Raw genomic sequence first — 18,207 nt, forward strand, 5'->3', positions numbered from 1 at the left:
AAGGGGAGGAGGGAAGATGAAGAGAAGTGAGTGAAGTGGTACAAACATAGAGTTAGAAGGAACAAATTCAGTGTTAGGGAGCAGAGTAGTGTGATTTTAGTTAACAAGAATGTATTGCACTCAGGTGACGGACACTCTAAATATCCTGACATAATCACTATGCATTATATACATGCAACAAAAATTTACATTTACTCCTTAAGTTTGTAGAAATAAAAAACATTACAAATATATGGTGGCAAATTCTAATACCTCATAGGTATTAAAGATTTGCCAGATGCATACTGCACAGAGGAAAATGGAAAACCCTGTGACCTAGACCTAAAATTTTAATTTTCTCTGGATATTCCACTCCTGTTGCCCAGAAATATGTCTTTTGTGCCACCTTTAACCGTGAGAAGCAGATTTTTTACAGGAAAGAAATTGCTAATCTCTATGATGAGGACCTAAAAAAAAAACTTCTCCAGTCCACACTGCACTGAGTGGCGACATTAATTCCAAAGAAGTTTCTTCTGCACTGCAATTCACAAAATATGTGTCCTCCCTTTTGGTTTACATGAAGTGCTGCATGGTTCTTATTTTGGAGATGTCATTGAAATTTTGTAAGCATACTAGCTGTCAAGGAAAAACCTCCATACTCACGTTTTTAAAAATATCCAGCATTCTACTGTGACACATGGCAAACTCACCAGTCCACAGCTCCAAAGCCAGACGATGTGTGTGTGCTGAGGATGGGAGGCTATGCATGGGGATCATCTCAAGGGTAGAGACCAGGTCCCTGGCATCTCTTCTCCAGCCCCGTCTACATACAGATGTTCACTATGTGAATGAATGAATGAGTGAATGAATGAGTGGCTACCACCCACACTGCACCTGGGACCCTTCTTCCTTTCACTGCCCCAAACACTCCCACAGACCCTACAGAATCCTATATCCTGCAGGACTGACTTTCTCATGGCTTGTGATGAGGCTGTGACTCTCTGAGGCCAGCAGTGACCAGCTCCCAGGTGTAAACAGTGGGGCACAGAAAAGCACCTCAGAGTAGGAGGGCCTTAGACACGGGTGTCCCATTCCTCAGATGCCCCCGGAGGCCCTGGTCCAGGCTCTGGTGCTCGCAGGAAGCCCTGAGGTGGGAGGCGGGACACAGTCTCTGCTCCTCTGCTCTCATTTGAGCAGGTCTCTGAGGTCTCTGGGTTGCAAGGTTTCCGTCTGCTCTGTGCAGAGGGAGTGGAGCTCCGACGGCCTGTGGCTTTGCAGTTCCTCTTCTGTGAATCGCCAACATCACGCGCTCCTCCCTAGCCACCCATTCCTCCCCGCAGTCCTTCCCCTCCACTCCCTTCCCATTCTCTGCTCACGCAGGGAGCCCAGGAAGCCTCCGCCTCAGAGATGCTACCGCTGCTGCTGCTCCTGCTGTGGGCAGGTGAGTGGGCCAGGGGAGAGGGGCCGTGGGGCTGGGCCGAGCTGACCCTCATGTCTCCACAGGGGCCCTGGCTCGGGAGTGGACATTCCAGCTGGAGGGACCAGAGTCGTTGACGGTGCAGGAGGGTCTGTGCGTCCTCCTACCCTGCAGATTGCCCACTATCTATTCACCCTGGTACGATTATTATGGCTACTGGTACTTGGAAGGGGCTGATGTTCCAGTGGCCACAAATGACCCACATAAAGAAGTGCAGGAGGAGACCCGGGACCGATTCCACCTCCTCTGGGATCTCAGCAGTAAGAACTGCTCCCTGAGCATCAGAGATGCCCGGAGGAGGGACAATGCTGCATACGTCCTTCGGTTGAAGCCGAAATGGCCAAATTTTGGTTATCCATCTTATAAATCTTCCAAGCTCTCTGTGTGTGTGATGGGTAAGGAACCAGCTCCAGGACTGGCCATCAGGGGAAGATCATGGGGGCTGTAGGGCAGGGCTGGGACAGGACTCCTGTCCTGGGAGGTGGGTAGAATTAAGCCTGTTGGGCTCAGGGGAGGAGCTGAAGCAGAGACTGGGCTTCCCTCTGGGTGAAACCTCATACCCCAGTCCTGATCCTGTGTCCCCATCTCCTCACCAGCCCTGAGCCACAGGCCCAGCATCTCCATCCCAGGGACCCTGGAGTCCGGCTGTTCCAGGACCCTGAACTGCTCTGTGCCCTGGGCCTGTGAGCAGGGGACGCCCCCCATCTTCTCCTGGATGTCAGCTGCCCCCACCTCCCTGGGCCTCAGGACCACCCAGTCCTCGGTGCTCACGATCACCCCACGGCCCCAGGACCACAGCACCAACCTCACCTGTCAGGTGACGTTCCCTGGAGTCGGTGTAACCATGGAGAGAACCATCCAGCTCAATGTCTCCTGTGAGTGCTGGGCCAGGACCCCCGGGTCCCTGAGGGTAGGAGGGGGACAGGGCAGGGCTGAGCCAGAGCTTAAAGTTGGGGACCTGGTCGCCAAAGAGGATAGCTCCCTTCCCTGTTTTCATGGCTCCTGAGGGGAAGGCCCCATGCCTACCGTTCCTCTTCAGGGATGTTGAGGCTGCCACCTCTTTCCACCCCAGATGCTCCACAGAAAGTGACCATCAGCATCTTCCAAGGAAACAGCACAGGTAGGAACCAGCCTGTCCTGTTCTCTCCAGGGCTGGATGGAAGCAGAGTGGGGACTAACGGGGATCAATATGAGAAGCCAGGACTAAGGCCTCCATAGACTTCAAAGCCCTGAACGGAATCTTTCCTCACCCCCAGCCTTTGTCACCTCACCCACAGGAGCTGCCGCACCCCTCACACTCCCGCTTCTCTCTGACGCTGCTTGTCTTCCTACTGCTGCAGGCATCTCCATGGTCCAGGAATGGCACTTGTTTGCCACGACGCTGTCCCCAGCCCCTGCTCCACTCTCTGCAGGGCAACCTGGGCTGCTCCAGGGAAATGGTCTGGGCTCTTCTGAAGACCTGAGGCCCCCACTTTACTAGTCTCCTCCTCAGAGCTAGTGTGGACCCCACAGGAGGAGAGGGACACCAGTGCCTTGCCCCTATACCCCATCTCTCACTCTCTGCACCTCTCTCCCCAAAGCCCTCAAAATCCTGCAAAACACCTCGTCCCTCCCCGTCCTGGAGGGCCAGGCTCTGCGGCTGCTCTGTGATGCTGACGGCAACCCCCCTGCGCACCTGAGCTGGTTCCAGGGCTTCCCTGCCCTGAACGCCACACCCATCTCCAATACCGGGGTCCTGGAGCTGTCGCAAGTAGGGTCTGCAGAAGAAGGAGGTTTCACCTGCCGCGCTCAGCACCCTCTGGGCTCCCTGCAAATCTCTCTGAGTCTCTTTGTGCAATGTGAGTGTGGGGAGGTGCGCGAGAGTGTGGGCAGCTGGGCGAGAACTCCATAGTATTCAGAGAAGAGGCCCCTGCTAAGTCCTGTCCTCCCTCCCCAGACCCCTCACAACTGCTGGGACCCTCCTGCCTCTGGGAGGCTTAGAGTCCACACTGCAGCAGCTCCTCCCTGCACCGGCAGCTTGGGGAGGGGATGCTGGAGGAATGGGAACAGCAGCCATGGCTCCTTCACAGTCACCCCCAGCCAGCCGGTCCCTTGGCCAACAGCTCCCTTAGCCTCTGCCAGGGATTCAGCTCAAGTCTCAGGCTCAGCTTCGAGGCCCAGAACATCCCAGAGCAGCTCTGTCCCAGTTGCTACCAGGTCAGGAGTCTGCTAAGAGGTGACAGCTGGGGGAAGAGAAGCCTGGGTTCTTGTATGAGTTTGCTAGGGCTGCCATAACAAAGTATTTCAAAGTGCATGACTTAAACAATAGGGATGTATTGTCTCACAGTTCTCAAGGTCAGAAGTCCAAGATCATGCGTGGTGTTAGAGTTGGTTCCTTCTGAGGCTGTGAGGGAGAATCTCTTCCATGCTCCTTCCCTGGCTTCTGGTGGTTTCCTGGGAGTCTTTGGCGTTCCTTGGTTTGAAGGAGCATTGCCTTGACCTCTGACTTAATCTTCACATGGTGGTGTCTGTGTCCTCATGTGCGTCTGTGTCCACATTTTCCTTTTTTTTTTTTTTTTGAGAGGAAGTCTCACTCTGTTGCTAGGCTGGAATGCAATGGTGTGATCTTGGCTCACTGCAATGTGATAATCTGACATATGCAACCTCCACCTCCCGGGTTCAAGCGATTCTCCTGCCTCAGCCGCTTGAGTAGCTGGGACTACAGGCGCTCACCACCATGCCCAGCTAATTTTTATATTTTGAGTAGAGACGGGTTTCACCATGTTGGCCAGGATGGTCTCAATCTCCTGACCTCGTGATCTGCCCGCCTCGGCCTCCCAAAGTGATGGAATTACAGGTGTGAACCACCGCAACCAACCCACATTTTCCCCTTTTTATAAGGACAGTAGTCATATTGGATTAGGGCTCACCCTGATCCAGGATGACCTCATTATAACTAATTACATCAGCTATGACCCTTCTCCAAATCAGGTCACGCTTTCAGGTGCTGGGGGTTAGGACTTCAAAATAGGAATTGTGGGGAGACATAATTTAACCCTAACTGCTCCAGAGAAATGAAGCTTGGAGAAGACGTTTCCAAGGCCCAGACCAGAGTGGCTGGGGACGCAACGTCCTCAGTCTTGCAGTTGGGGGAAGGGGGAGTCATGGAGAGAGAAGAGGCTGGTTCCGGGTTCACAGGGCAGTGAAATGGTGAGTGACTGAGTCCTGGATTGGGGGTGGTCACATTAGTGGAAGGTGGAGAGGAATGGCTGTTGGGAGGATGTACTGGAAGTGGAACTGGAGTTCACTCAAAATTCCAATTATAGGGAAACCAGAAGGCGGGGTTGGTGGTGTCCTGGGAGCAGTCTGGGGAGCTGGCACCACAGCCCTGGTTTTCCTCTGTGTTGGCTTCATCTTCAGGTGAGAGTGGGCTCCAGGGAGGCACAGAAAGACGTGATGTGGGAAGGGCACACAGGTGGCAGAATCTCAGAAACCCAAGTGGAGGAAAATGGGGTGCTTGGGAAAGTCGAGAGTGAGGAAAGGGAGGGTAGTGGTGGTGTGAATTACCCCGTTGACCAGCTGAGCCAAGCATGAGGTCTCTTTGAAACCATGGTTCAACTCTTGGGCTTGTGGGATCACCTGGACCTCTTCATTACTTCTGTACTCTCCACAGGGAGTGGGGAGATGGTTCTTTTTTGGGGAAAGAGGCTCCAAATAACCTGGCTGAAAGGTTTGGTGCTGTTCCCTCAGAGTGAAGACCAGAAGGAAGAAAGCAGCCGAGCCAGTGCAAAACATGGACGATGTGAACCCCATCATGGTCTCAGGCTCCAGGGTGAGTGATAGAGGCCTTAATTTCCACTCAGCATTGCCCCTTTTGAATGCTGCCCTACGTAAGGACCCTAAGGCATTTCTTCATTAACACCTGACATTCCCTGCAGTTCCACATGTGACTATTTTAAAGTTTTGATTCAGTAATAATTTTAAAAGTATTGATGTCAATAATTTAAAATAGTCACATGTGGAACTGAATCTAATAGTTCTGATGAAATATGTACTCCAGTTAATTTGTTGGAGGTATTTATGCTCCTCATATATCAGATTATCATATTTCCTGGAATATTGGCCTTTTCTTATGGCATTGATTATTGAGAAAAAGAAATGAACAAAACTTAGTCTGTGTCAGGTGCATTAAGTACAAGGAATGTGGTAGATATAAGCCCTATAGTAGACAGTCCAAATCAACCCGAAGTCATTACTGCTCATCACCATTATATTGCATTTTTCACATCAACTACAGTGTTTACTTAATGTCAACTTTATGACATTATGGAGGAGGCATACTTTATAATAGAAAGCACGCATTTTAAGTGTCCAGTTAAATTAGTTTGGGCAAATGTACACACACTGTAACCATGTCCCCACTTAAGATAGGGAATCTTTTCATCATCCTTCCAAGTTGTCTCATTTTCTTTCCCAGTCAATGTCTCATTTCCAGCAATCACTTTTATGACCCCTATCACTATCTATTAGTTTCGTCCATTCTGGAACTTCATGAAAATGGAATCACACAATACTTACTCCATGTAACTGGCTTCTATCACTTCATTAAATATATAAATATATTAAATGTATATGCACTCAATAACAGAGCATTATTTATCAAAATAAATGAACAAAAACCAACAGAGCTGCAAGGGGAAATAGATACATCCACGGTTATAGTTGATTTGTATGTTATGGGAGTTTGCTGTACAGATAATTTTGTCACCCAGGTAATCAGCATAACACCCAATAGGTTGTTTTTCAATTCTCACCCTCCTCCCACTCTCCACCCTCAAGTAGGTCCTAGTGTCTATTGTTCCTTTCTTTGTGTCTATGTGTGCTCAATGTTTAACTCCCACATTTAAATGAGAACATACAGTATTTGGTTTTCTGTTCCTGTGTTAATTTGCTTAGGATAATGGTCTCCAGCTCCATCCATGTTGCTGCAAAGGACATGATCTCATTCTTTTTTATGGCTGCATAGTATTCCATGGTGTCTATGTACCACATTCTCTTTATCCAGCCCACCATCGATGGGTATCTAGGTTGATTCTATGTCTTTGCTATTGTGAATAGTGCTGCAATGAACAAATGCATGCATATATTTTTAAGATAGAATAATTAATATTCCTTTGGGTATATACCCAGTAATGGGATTGCTGGGTTGAAGGGTAATTCTACTTTAAGGTCTTTGAGAAATCTCCAGACTGTTTTCCACAGTAGCTCAACTAACATACATTCCCACTAGCAGCGTATAAGTGTTCCTTTTTCTCTACAACCTTGCCAACATCTGTTATTTTTTCACTTTTTTTAGTAATAGCCATTCTGACTTGCGTGAGGTGGTATTTCACTGTGGTTTTGATTTGCATTTCCCTAATGATTAGTGATATTGAACATTTCTTTTTTTACTTGTTGGCCATATAAAAGTCTTCTTTTGAGAAGTGTCTATTCATATCCTTTGCCACTTTTTAAAGGAGTTGTTTGGTTTTTGCTCGTTAATTTGTTTAAACTCCTTATAGACTCCGGATATTAGAAGTTTGTTAGATGTTTGTAGTTTGTAAATATTTTCTCCCATTCTGTAGGTTGTCTGTTTACTCTGCTGATAATTTCTTTTGCTGCGCAGAAGAAGCTTTCCTCTTAACCCTGATCTTTAGTTTAATTAGGTCCCACTTGTCAATTTTTGTTTTTGTGGAAACTGCTTTTGGAGTCTTGGCCATGAAATCTTTCCCAGGGCCAATGTTCAGAATGGTGTTTCCTTGGTTTTCTTCTAGAGTTTTTAATATTTTACATGTTACATCTAAGGTTTTAATTCATCTTGAGTTTTTTTTTTTTTTTTACATGGTGAAAGCTGGAAGTACAGTTTTGATCTTCTGCATATGACCAGCTAATTATCCCAGCACCATTTATTGAATAGGAAGTCCTTTCTTCACTGCTTGTTATTGTCAGCTTTGTCAAAGATCAGATAGTTGTAAGTTTGCAGCATTATTTCTGGGTTCTCTAAACTGTTCCATTGTTCTACGTGTCTTTCTGTACAAGTATCTTGCTGTTTGATATACTATAGCCTTGTAGCATTGTAGCCTTGTAGCATTGTTTGATGCTATATAGCCTTGTAGCATTGTTTGAAATCAGGTAATATGATGCTTCCTGGTTTGTTCTTTTTGTTTGGGGTTGCTTTGGCTATTCATGTTCTTTTTTTATTCCAAATGAATTTTAGAGTGGTTTTTATTAGTTCTGTGAAAAATGTCATTGATAGTTTAATAGGAATAGCATTGAATCTGTAAATTGCTTTGGACAGTATGGTCATTTTAATAATATCAATTCTTCCTATCCATGAGCATGGAATATTTTTCCATTTGTGTTGTCTCTGACTTCTTTCAGCAGTGTTTTGTACTTCTCTTTTTAGAGATCTTTCACCTCTGTGGTTGGTTAGCTCTATTTCTAGGCATTTTATTCTTTTGTAGCTATTGTGATGGGATTGCATTCTTGATGTGGTTCTCATCTTTGATGTTACTGGTGTATAGAAATGCTGCTGGGTTTTGTACATTGATTTTGTATCCTGAAACTTTCTGAAGTTGTTTATCAGATCTAGGAACCTTTGAGCAAAGACTATGGAATTTTCTAGATATAGAATCACATCTTCTGCAGAGATAATTTGACTTCCTCTCTTCCCATTTGGATGTCTTTTCTTTCTCTCACATTATTGCTCTGGCTAGGACTTCCAGTACTGTGTTCAAGAGGAATGGTGAGAGAGGGCATCTTGTATTGTTCTAGTTCTTCCAGCTTTTGCCCATTTAGTATGATGTTGGCTGTGGTTTTGTCATAGATGGCTCTTACCATTTTGAGGTATGTACCTTTGATGCTTAGCTTGTTCAAGGTTTTTAACATGGAGGGATATTGAATTCTATCAAAAGCCTTCTCTGCATCTATTGAGATGATCATGCGGTTTTTATTTTAGTTCTGTTTATGTGATACATCATATTTATTGATTTGCAAATGTTGAACCAATCTTTAATCCCAGGAATAAAACCTACTTGATTGTAGTGGATTAGCTTTTTGATGTGCTGCTGGAATTGGTTTGCTAGTATTTTATTGAGGATTTTTGCATGTATGTTCATTAGGGCTATTGTCCTGAAGTTTTCTTTTTTCATTGTGTCTCTGCCAGATTTTTAGTATCAGAATGATGCTGGCCTCATAAAATTAGTTAGGGAGGAGTCTTTCCTTCTTGATTTTTTGAAATAGTTTTAGTAGGACTGGTACCAGCTCTTCTTTATACATCTGGTAGCATTCAGCTGTGAATCCATATGGTTCAGGACTTCTTCTGATTGGTGGGTTTTCCTACCACTGATTCAATTTCAGTACTCATTACTTAACTGTTTGGGGTTTCAATTTCTTCCTGGTTTAATCTTGGGAGGTTTTATAAAATGTTTCCAGGAATTTGTTCATTTCTTCTAGGTTTTCTAGTTTGTGGGCATAGAGGTGTTCATAATAGTCTCTGAGGGTTTTTTCTTCTTTTGTATTTTTGTGAGGTTGGTGGTAATGTCCCCTTCGTCATTTCTGATTCCAGATAGTGGTCTATCAGTCTTATTTATTCTTTCAGAAAACCAACTTTTGGTTTTGAAAAAGTCTTTTGTATGTTTTTTCTCACCTCCATTTTGTTCAGTTCAGCTCTAATTTTGGTTACTTCTTTACTTCTGCTAGCGTTGGGGTTGGTTTGCGCTTGTTTTTCAAGTTCCTCTAGATGTGGTGTTAGGTTGCTAATTGGTTAGATATATGTAACCATTTCACTTGGGCATTTAGTGCTGAAAACTTTCCTCTTGACACTGCTTTAGTTGTGTTCCAAAGATTCTGATATGCTGTATCTTTGTTTTCATTTATTTCAAACAATTTCTTGATTTCTGCCTTAATTTCATTGTTTACTCAAAAGTCATTCAGTGGCAGATTATTTCATTTCCATTTAGTCGTATGGTTTTGAGAGGTCTTCTTGGTATTGATTTCCATTTTTATTGTGCTGTGGGCTGAGAGTGTAGTTGGTATGATTTGTTTTCTTCTTTTTTTAAAATGTGTTGAGACTTGCTTTACGGTCAAGCATGTGGTCAATTTTATAGTATGTGCCATGTGCTGATGAGGAGAATGTGTATTCTGACTTTGTTTAGTGGAAGGTTGTACAGATGTCTGTTAGATCCATTTGCTCAAGTGTCAAGTTTAGGTCCTGAATATCTTTGTTAGTATTATGCCTGGATGATCTGTTCAATACATCAGGGGTGTCTTGAAGTTTCCCACTGTTATTGTGTGGTTATCTGAATTTCTTTGTAAGTCTCTAAGAACTTGCTTTATGAATCTGGGTGCTCCAGTGTTGATCCATATATACTTATGAGAGAGTTGAGTCTTCTTCTTGAATTGAACCCTCTATCATTATGTAATTCCCTTCTTTGTCCTTTTTGATCATTGTTGTTTTAAAATATGTTTTGTATGAAATAAGAATAGCAACCCCTGCTTTCCATTTGCTTGATAGATCTATCTCCATCTCTCTGCTTTGAAACTATAGGTGTAATTGCATGTGAGATGGGTCTGTTGAAGATAAAATACAGTTGGGTCTTGTTTCTTTATCCAACTTGCCACTCTATGCCTTTTAATTTGGGTATTTAGCTCACTTATGTTCAAGGTTAATATTGATATGTGAGGATTAGGTCCTGACATCATGTTGTTAGCTTGTTGTTATGCAGACTTGATTTCTGTATTTGCTCTATAGTGTCAATGATCTGTGTACTTAAGTGTGTTTTTGTGGTGGTAGGTAAATGTTTTTGTGTTCATGTTTGGCACTATCTTAAGGACCTCTTGTAAAGCACATATGGTGGTAATTAATTCCCTTCGCATTTGCTTGGGACGAAAAGGATTTTATTTCCCTTCTCTTATGAAACTTAGTTTGGTTGGGTATGAAATTCTTGATAGGAATTTCTTTTATTTAAGGATCCTGAATATAGGCCCCCCAATCTCTTCTGGCTTGCAATCTTTCTGCTAAAAGGTCCTTTATTAGCCTGATGGGATAATCTTTGTACGTGACTCGTCTCTCCTCTCTAGCTGCCTGTAATATTTTTTCTTTGGCATTGATCTTGGAGAACCTGATGACTGTGTGTCTTGGGGATGATTGTCTTATATATTATCTTAACGAGGTTCTCTGAATTTCCTGAATGTGCATGCTGACCTCTCTAGAGAGGCTGGGGAAATTTTTGTGGACAATATCCTCCAATATGTTGTTCAAGTTGCTTGCTCTCTCTCCTCTTTCAGGGATGCCAATGAGTTGTAGATTTGGTCTCTTTACATAATCCCACATTTTTTAGAGGTTTTGTCATTTTTAAAATTCTTTGTTCTTTATTTTTGTCTGCCTGAGTTAATTTGAAGAATCAGTCTTTGGGCTCTGATATTCTTTCCTCAGCTTGGTTTATTCTGCTGTTAATACTTCTGATTGTGTATGAAATTTTTATAGTGTGTTATTCAGCTCTATCAGCTCAGTTTGGTTCTTTCTTAAGATGGCTATTTCATCTTTTATCTCTTCAGTTGTTTAACTGGATTCCTTTGATTCCCTGGAATGGGTTTCTACTTTCTCCTGAATCTCAATAATCTTGATTGTCATCCAGATTCTGAATTTTTTGTCTATTATTTTAGCCATTTCATCCTGGTTAAGAACTTTTGCTGGGGAACTAGTGTGGTCATTATGAGGTAAGAAGACACTCTGGGTTTTAGATTTGCCACAGTTCTTGCACTGGTTCTTTCTCATTTATGTGAGCTCATGTTTCCTTAATTGTGCTGTAATTTGAATACAGTCAGTTGTCTTTGTTTCTGGATGTTTTCAGAAGGCCAAAGCTTTGCGCAGGGTCTTTATTTGTTGCTAAATTCTTGTCCTTAGTTTCACAGTGGGGTATATTAGCAAAGTATTTCTGATGTTGAAGTTTGGATGTGATCCAACACATGGTGCTTAAGCATAATGGCTGGCAGGTAGGCTCTTGTTCAGCCACGTGAATCCTCTGTATTTCCTCACATTTGCAGCCATGCTCCCTCCCAGTGCTCTGAGAGTGTGGGCTCCTCTCTCACTCAAGTGCTGGCTACAGATCTTGACTTGGCACTCTTGGGCTGCACACTACAGCCCTTTGGTGAGCCCAGGCATTTTGTTTCCTCCCAGCTTGGAGCAGCAGGCCCAGGGACCTTGGAAGTGCCAATGATAGAGGGCTTTTTCCTTGTTTCTTGGGGCTTCATCCTAGAGGAATGCAGAGCTGCTGCCAATTGGAATAATCACCCCTGGTTGAAGAAACTGTGCTGTGAGCCCAAGCAGGTGGACTTACCCGGCGAAGAGTAATGGTTGGAGGCTCACAGGGAGGAGAGACTGGGCTCCTCTCTGTAGTGCTGTGGCATGCTGGAGGTTCCACCAAATAAATCAGGCTCTTTGTTCCTTCCCCAGCCTGAGAGCAGCGAGAGCAGTATGGCTGCAGCAGCAATGGCAGAGGGGCTGCCAGCTGCTCTGAGACCTCCACCCCAGAAAGACACAGAGCCACTGCCAATGGGAACGTTCATCTAGAGGTGGGGCCACTGTGCTGCAGGCCCCAGCCAGAGGCCCTGCCTGGTGAAGAGCGGAGAGTAGGAGGCCCACAGGGAAGCGAGTCTGGGCTCCTTTCTGTATGGTGGTTGCAGTGTGTTGGAGGTGCCAGCAAAGTGATCAAGGTCTTTATTATTTTCCCAGCCTGAAGGCATCAAGGGCAGTACCACTGCAGTGGCAATGGCAAAGAGGCTGTGGGTTGAACCTGGGATATCCTCCCCAGAGAAACACATAACTGCCACCAACTCAGGTGGGGGCAGGGCAGCTGTGCTGGGGGCCCGGGTCAGGAGGTCCTTCTCAGTGAGGAATAATGGGGCAGGGACCCACACTGAAATAGTCTGGCTGCTTTTCCATAAAGCAGTTCCAGTGTGTTCCATAAAGCAGGGCCAGTGATAGCTCTTATGCTCTTTTCTCCTTCTCCAGCCTCAGGGGAGTAGGAGTGGGACCTGTGGAGGCAGAAAAAAACAGCAGGCTTGTCTGTTACCTCTGGGAGCCCTGTCCCAGAGAAATGGAGAGCTGCTACTGGCCCAAGTGCTCAGGCAGGGGTGGGGTGGCTGTGCTGGGGTCCCAGGCCAGTGAACTTTGTCTGGCAAGTTGTAGCAGAGGTGAGGTCTGCAAACCATCTACTCCTCAGCCCCATAAATGTGGTCTCTACCCTGAGGGCGTGTGAGACAGCCTGGCCTCTCTTGGTGGTGGAGCTATGATACTGGTGCCCAGGTGCTCATAGGTCCAAGGCCCTTGGGACTCCACATAGGCCTGAGCAGTGGCTCTGCCCAGTCTCCACACAGCTCTCCATGTCAGTCTGGAGGCCTCAGGGGGATCTCTCATGCCCAGGATTACAAAGGTCCATGGCAGAAGTGTGGGTCCTTGCGGGCTGTCACTCATTCACTGTTTCCCTGCGGTGGGGAGCCTCCCTTGGCTCCATGCCAATCCTAGGTCCAGAGCAGCCTTGTCTCATTCTTCTCTGCACTCTGGGTCATGTTGCTTCCTTGATGAATCTCAACGTGTCCTTCTGGACAGTCTAGTTGGAGAGCTAATGTCTACTTGCTATTCTATCTCCTCTCCATTAGAGTGGTGCACACTCTATAGTCAATTTTTAAAAAACTCTTATCTCAGTCACTGGTAGTACAAGTACATGAAATATCAGTCTACCATGGTGAATGTTACATGTGCGATTGCAAAGAATGTGTTTTCTGAAGATACTGGATGTAGTAATCTACAAATGTCAATTAGGTCAAGTTATTTTACACTAGTGTTCAAGCCTTCTATATCCTTAGTGATTTTCTGTCTGCTTACTTTTACAATTTATTTGTTAAATCATGTTCTGTGATTGGTTGCATATGCACTTAGGATTTTTATGTCTTTTAATGAATTGGCTTGTTTATCATTATGAAATGTCTTTATTTCTGGTAATATTTCTTTTCCTAAAATACACTGTCTGATTTAATATTGCCACTCTAGTGTTCTTAATATTAGTGCTTATTTGTTATGTGTTTTCTCTCCTCTTATTTTTAACACATTTGTGCCTTCATATGTATTGTGTCTGTGTTACAGATATCACAACATTTATTCTACCTATTTTATCAAGTCTGCCAATATCTTCCTTTTAACTGGAGTGTTTAGACCATTTATATTTAATGTGATTATTTATTTGGCTCAGTTTAATTCTACCAGATTGCTCTTTGCTTTACATTTATATTTGTCCTTTTATATTTATCACCCTTTTTTGCCTTTTTGGTAGTTTTAAAATATTACAACCTTTTTTTTTTTTTTTTTTTTTTTTTTTGAGACAGAGTCTCGCTCTGTCGCCCAGGCTGGAGTGCAGTGGCCGGATCTCAGCTTACTGCAAGCTCCGCCTCCCGGGTTTACGCCATTCTCCTGCCTCAGACTCTGGAGTAGCTGGGACTACAGGCGCCCGCCACCTCGCCCGGCTAGTTTTTTGTATTTTTTAGTAGAGACGGGGTTTCACCGTGTTAGCCAGGACGGTCCTGATCTCCTGACCTCATGATCCGCCCGTCTCAGCCTCCCAAAGTGCTGGGATTACAGGCTTGAGCCACCGTGCCCGGCCGATATGTTTCTATTTACCGATATACTTTTCATTGCTTACATTCCACAGCTTCTTTGCATGGGTAGCGATTTTGGTGGCATACTAGACATTGTGTTATATTGTTGATTATCTGGATATTTTAATCTTCCTTTAAAAATTGTGGAGCTTTGTTCTCGAATGCAGTTAATTTATTAGTAGATCGTCTTGGCCCATTCAAAGATTTTTATAAAAGCTTTGGTCGGGTGACTTTCTATTTGCCTTCATTCCAGCTTTCTCATAGCTGTTCCTTCTCCAGCAGCATGTACCCAGGCTTTCAGCCTTTCACTGTGTGCACACAGCTTAGTATTCAGCCAAAGATTCAAGGGGACCTCTATGCATACTTTCTGGAGTTCTTTCCCTGTGTAGTTGTTTCTCTCTGTACTCTGCTCTATAAATTCCACCCACACTATTCCCACTTGAACTGCAGTTGCTGCCTCCAGTTTCATAAGATTCTTGGGTTCCTCTTGGATTTATCCTCCACATACTGCAGTTTGGAAATTGTCATTTGATCATGGGACTCACCTCATTGGTTTCCTTTCTTTCAGATGTTACAGTCCTGGGCTGCCTGTTTTCCTTGTAAAACACTTATTTCACATACTATGTATAGTTTTCTAATTATGCTGGGCAGGTACCAGTTACTCTACCATAGCCTGAATGAGAACTGACCAAGAATAATTCAAGTCATAATTCCTGTTGTTCAGACCCTCAGGAAAAACTGGTGCTAGGGGAGGTAATACCTAGACTGTCTTCCAAAAATCTGGGATGTGTGGACGGGGGAAGGTGGCAAGGGGAAGCCCAGGGAGAGGCAATTTCCACCTATTCTTTTCTTCATTCAGTAGGGTTTTGTGCTGATCTGTCATTTCTCCTATAGAAATTCACACTTTTAGTCTCGGACTTTGCCACTGATTTGTGTAGCAAGAATGCAGGCAGGAAAATATTATCCCAATGATAGAGGAAAGACATGAGCAGAAGATAAATCTCATTTCTGTAACCATTCACCCACTGTCACCAATGCCTCCCTGAACACACACACACACACACACACACACACCCCACTATAAAATATTTTGTTTCCCCAGAGATTTCCCACTTTTTCTTATTTGCTCATTCTATAATTTCTTGTATTGCCTCTTGGTTTATTTGGAGGAACAACACACTTAGTGTGTGTTAAATCCCCACCTTGTTGGGAATCATTACATAATTTCTTTACCATGCTTTACTTTCAAGTTTTCAGGGGTGTTAGAAAGAGAAGATATAGGAGACGGTGTCCGGTGGCCTGTTCTGCAGGACCCAGTCTCTGCCCTGTCCTCCAGTACCTGTCTAGGAACCAGATATGTCACTCCTGCCCCTGTTTTATATTTCAAAATATCTGCTATCATGAATTAAAAATGTGATTTTGTTTCCTGTTTTTAACTAACTTCATCTCATAGGAAACCACACTGCCTACTATCTGGGACCGTGTCTGCTTTCTTCATGGCTTAACGTATAGCACATGTCACATGACCCACACAATCAGCTGGTTCTGAGTCCTGCTCAGTGGTGCATGTGTGTAGATGTGTGTCTTTAGGCAATATGTGGAGCCTCTCTTAGCCTCAGTGTTCCTGTTTGTAAGATGAATGTCATCATGGAATCCACTCCAAAGCATTTTTTTGAGAATAGAATATGACCGATTAATGTAAACACTCACTAAGGGCTGGCCAATCTTAATTATTAAATATTTAAAAATAAATGAATGTGGTGGACATGGTGGCTCATGCTTGTAATCCCAGCACTTTGGGAAGCCAACGTGGGTGAATTCCTTGAGCCCAGGGGTTCAAGACCAGCCTGGGCAACATGGTGAAACCCCATCTCTACAAAGATTAGCCAGGTGTGGTGCATGCCTGTAGTCCCAGCTACACGGGAGGCTGAAGCAGGAGGATCCTTCGAACCCAGGTGTTCGAGGCTGCCTGAGCCGTGATCATGCCACTGCCCTCCAGCCTGGACAACAGAGCGAGACCCCATCTCAAAAATAAAATAAAATAATACATGAATGGATAAATAATCAAGTTCCATCAATTCTACTCTTTTCTGATCCTTGGCTGCTGTCTTTGAGAACCTATTGTCCAGCCCTGAATCTTTTCTTTTCTTCCATTCAGGGTCATCAGCACCAGTTCCAGAGAAGCATAGTTTCAGACCACCCTGCTGAGGCTGACCCCATCTCAGGAGATGAGCAGGAGCTCCACTATGCTTTCCTACGCTTCCATAAGGTGCAGCTTCAGGAACCAGAGGTCACCAACACTGAATACGCAGAAATCAAGATACGCAAGTGAGGAATTGTCCAAAGCCATAACCTTGATTGGAGACCACATGGTACCTTTCAGTGTATTGGTTACTAGGGCTGCCGCAGCAACATACCACAGACTGAGTGACGTAAACACAGAACTTTATTTTCTTATAGCTTTAGATGTTAGAGGTCTGAGAACAAGGTGTTATCAGGGTTGGTTCCTTTTAAGGCCTCTCTTGTGTCTTCACATGGTCTTACCTCTGAGTGTGTTTATGTCCTAATCTTCTCTTCTTATAAAGACACTAGTCATATGGGATTAGGGCTTCTCTATGACCTAATTTAAATAAATTAACTATTTAAAGACCCTCCAAATACAGTAACCTTCTGAGATATTGAGATTTAAGACTTCCAACATATGAATTTTAGCCCATAGCACTGTGTCCAATTTTTTTAAAAATTAATATTTTTGTTGTCAATGGACTATATAAATTCCTTAGTATATATGGCAGATCACAGGACTTCTGTCCAAGAGAACTGAGTTCAACTCTATCTATGCCAGTTACTGAGCAAGTCACTTTATCTCCCTGCTCTGTAAGGCAGGGAAATAATTTCTGTCTAACCAGATTATTGTGAAAGGTCAAAGAAAGCATACAGCTAACATACAGCTTTGTCAGCTGTAAAACAGCTAACAAAGGCCCTGACACAAAGTTTTTCATAAAGTCTGTATACTATTGTAAATAAATGCCTTGTATCTGGCTTTGGTTAGCTGTTTTTTGTTGTTGTTGTTTGTTTGTTTGTTTGTTTTGAGACAGAGTCTTGCTGTGTCACCCAGGCTGGAGTGCAGTGGTGCAATCTCAGCTCACTACAAGCTTCGCCCCCTGGGTTCACGCCATTCTCCTGCCTCAGCCTCCCAAGTAGCTGGGACTACAGGTGCCCACCACCATGCCCGGCTAATTTTTTGAGTTTTTAGTAGAGACAGGGTTTCACCATGTTAGCCAGGATGGTCTCGATCTCCTGACCTCGTGATCTGCCCACCTCGGCCTCCCAAAGTGCTGGGATTACAGGCGTGAGCCACCATGCCTGGCCTGGTTAGCGGTTTTAATAAACAGTTTCTGCTGGCAATTTCTCCTAAGGCTAAAAAGGAGCAGGCCCAGCGGCCACAGCACCAGGTATCTGTGTCACTCCCTGTTCAGAAGTCTTCATGACTCCCCAAAATAAAGTTTCCATCCATCATCTTTCTGCTCAAGGCTGTCTACATGACCTTCCCCATCCAGATTTCCCCAACTCAATTCCTCACCAGTCACCAATACCCCATGTCCATTTCAGCAACTTCCTCTTACAAATCCCAGTCTCCACTCTTTCAGTGAAATTGAAGAAAACTAATGAAGACCAACTATTAAGGAAAATTCTTAAGAGTAGCCACAAAAAATAAAAAGACAGATTACACTTAGAAGACCACAGTTAGCGGTGGCTCACACCTGTAATCCCAGCACTTTGGGAGGCTGAGGGGGGTGGATCACTGGAGGTCAGGAGTTCGAGACCAGTCTGGCCAACATGGTGAAACCTCATCTCTACTAAAAATACAAAAATTAGCTGGGTGTGGTGGTGCTTGCTTGTAATCCCAGGTACTTCAGCAGGCTGAAGCAGGAGAATTGCTTGAATCTGGAAGCCACTGCACTCCAGCCTGGGTAACAGAGTGAGACTCCATCCTAAAAAAAAAAATCATCATCATTATCATCATAACACAAATAAGAAATTATTTAAAACTGGATACTGAAAATACTATGAAACTT

The 18,207-nt window shown here is 44.3% G+C and overlaps 1 protein-coding gene across 1 annotated transcript; it reads left to right on the plus strand.

The window, feature by feature from the left end:
• The first annotated feature begins 1,338 nt into the window (after window positions 1–1,338).
• On the plus strand, window positions 1,339–18,042 carry SIGLEC6 (sialic acid binding Ig like lectin 6). The gene is made up of 8 exons (XM_007997799.3): window positions 1,339–1,420; window positions 1,483–1,851; window positions 2,053–2,331; window positions 2,529–2,576; window positions 3,037–3,294; window positions 4,762–4,855; window positions 5,186–5,267; window positions 16,287–18,042. Exons 1-8 carry the CDS (start codon window positions 1,387–1,389, stop codon window positions 16,458–16,460), a joined length of 1,338 nt encoding a protein of 445 aa, XP_007995990.3. The 5' UTR covers window positions 1,339–1,386; the 3' UTR covers window positions 16,461–18,042.
• Window positions 18,043–18,207: the final 165 nt, after the last annotated feature.

Source organism: Chlorocebus sabaeus, chromosome 6, assembly GCF_047675955.1.
Source record: "Chlorocebus sabaeus isolate Y175 chromosome 6, mChlSab1.0.hap1, whole genome shotgun sequence".
In the NCBI taxonomy this organism is placed as follows: Eukaryota; Metazoa; Chordata; class Mammalia; order Primates; family Cercopithecidae; genus Chlorocebus; species Chlorocebus sabaeus.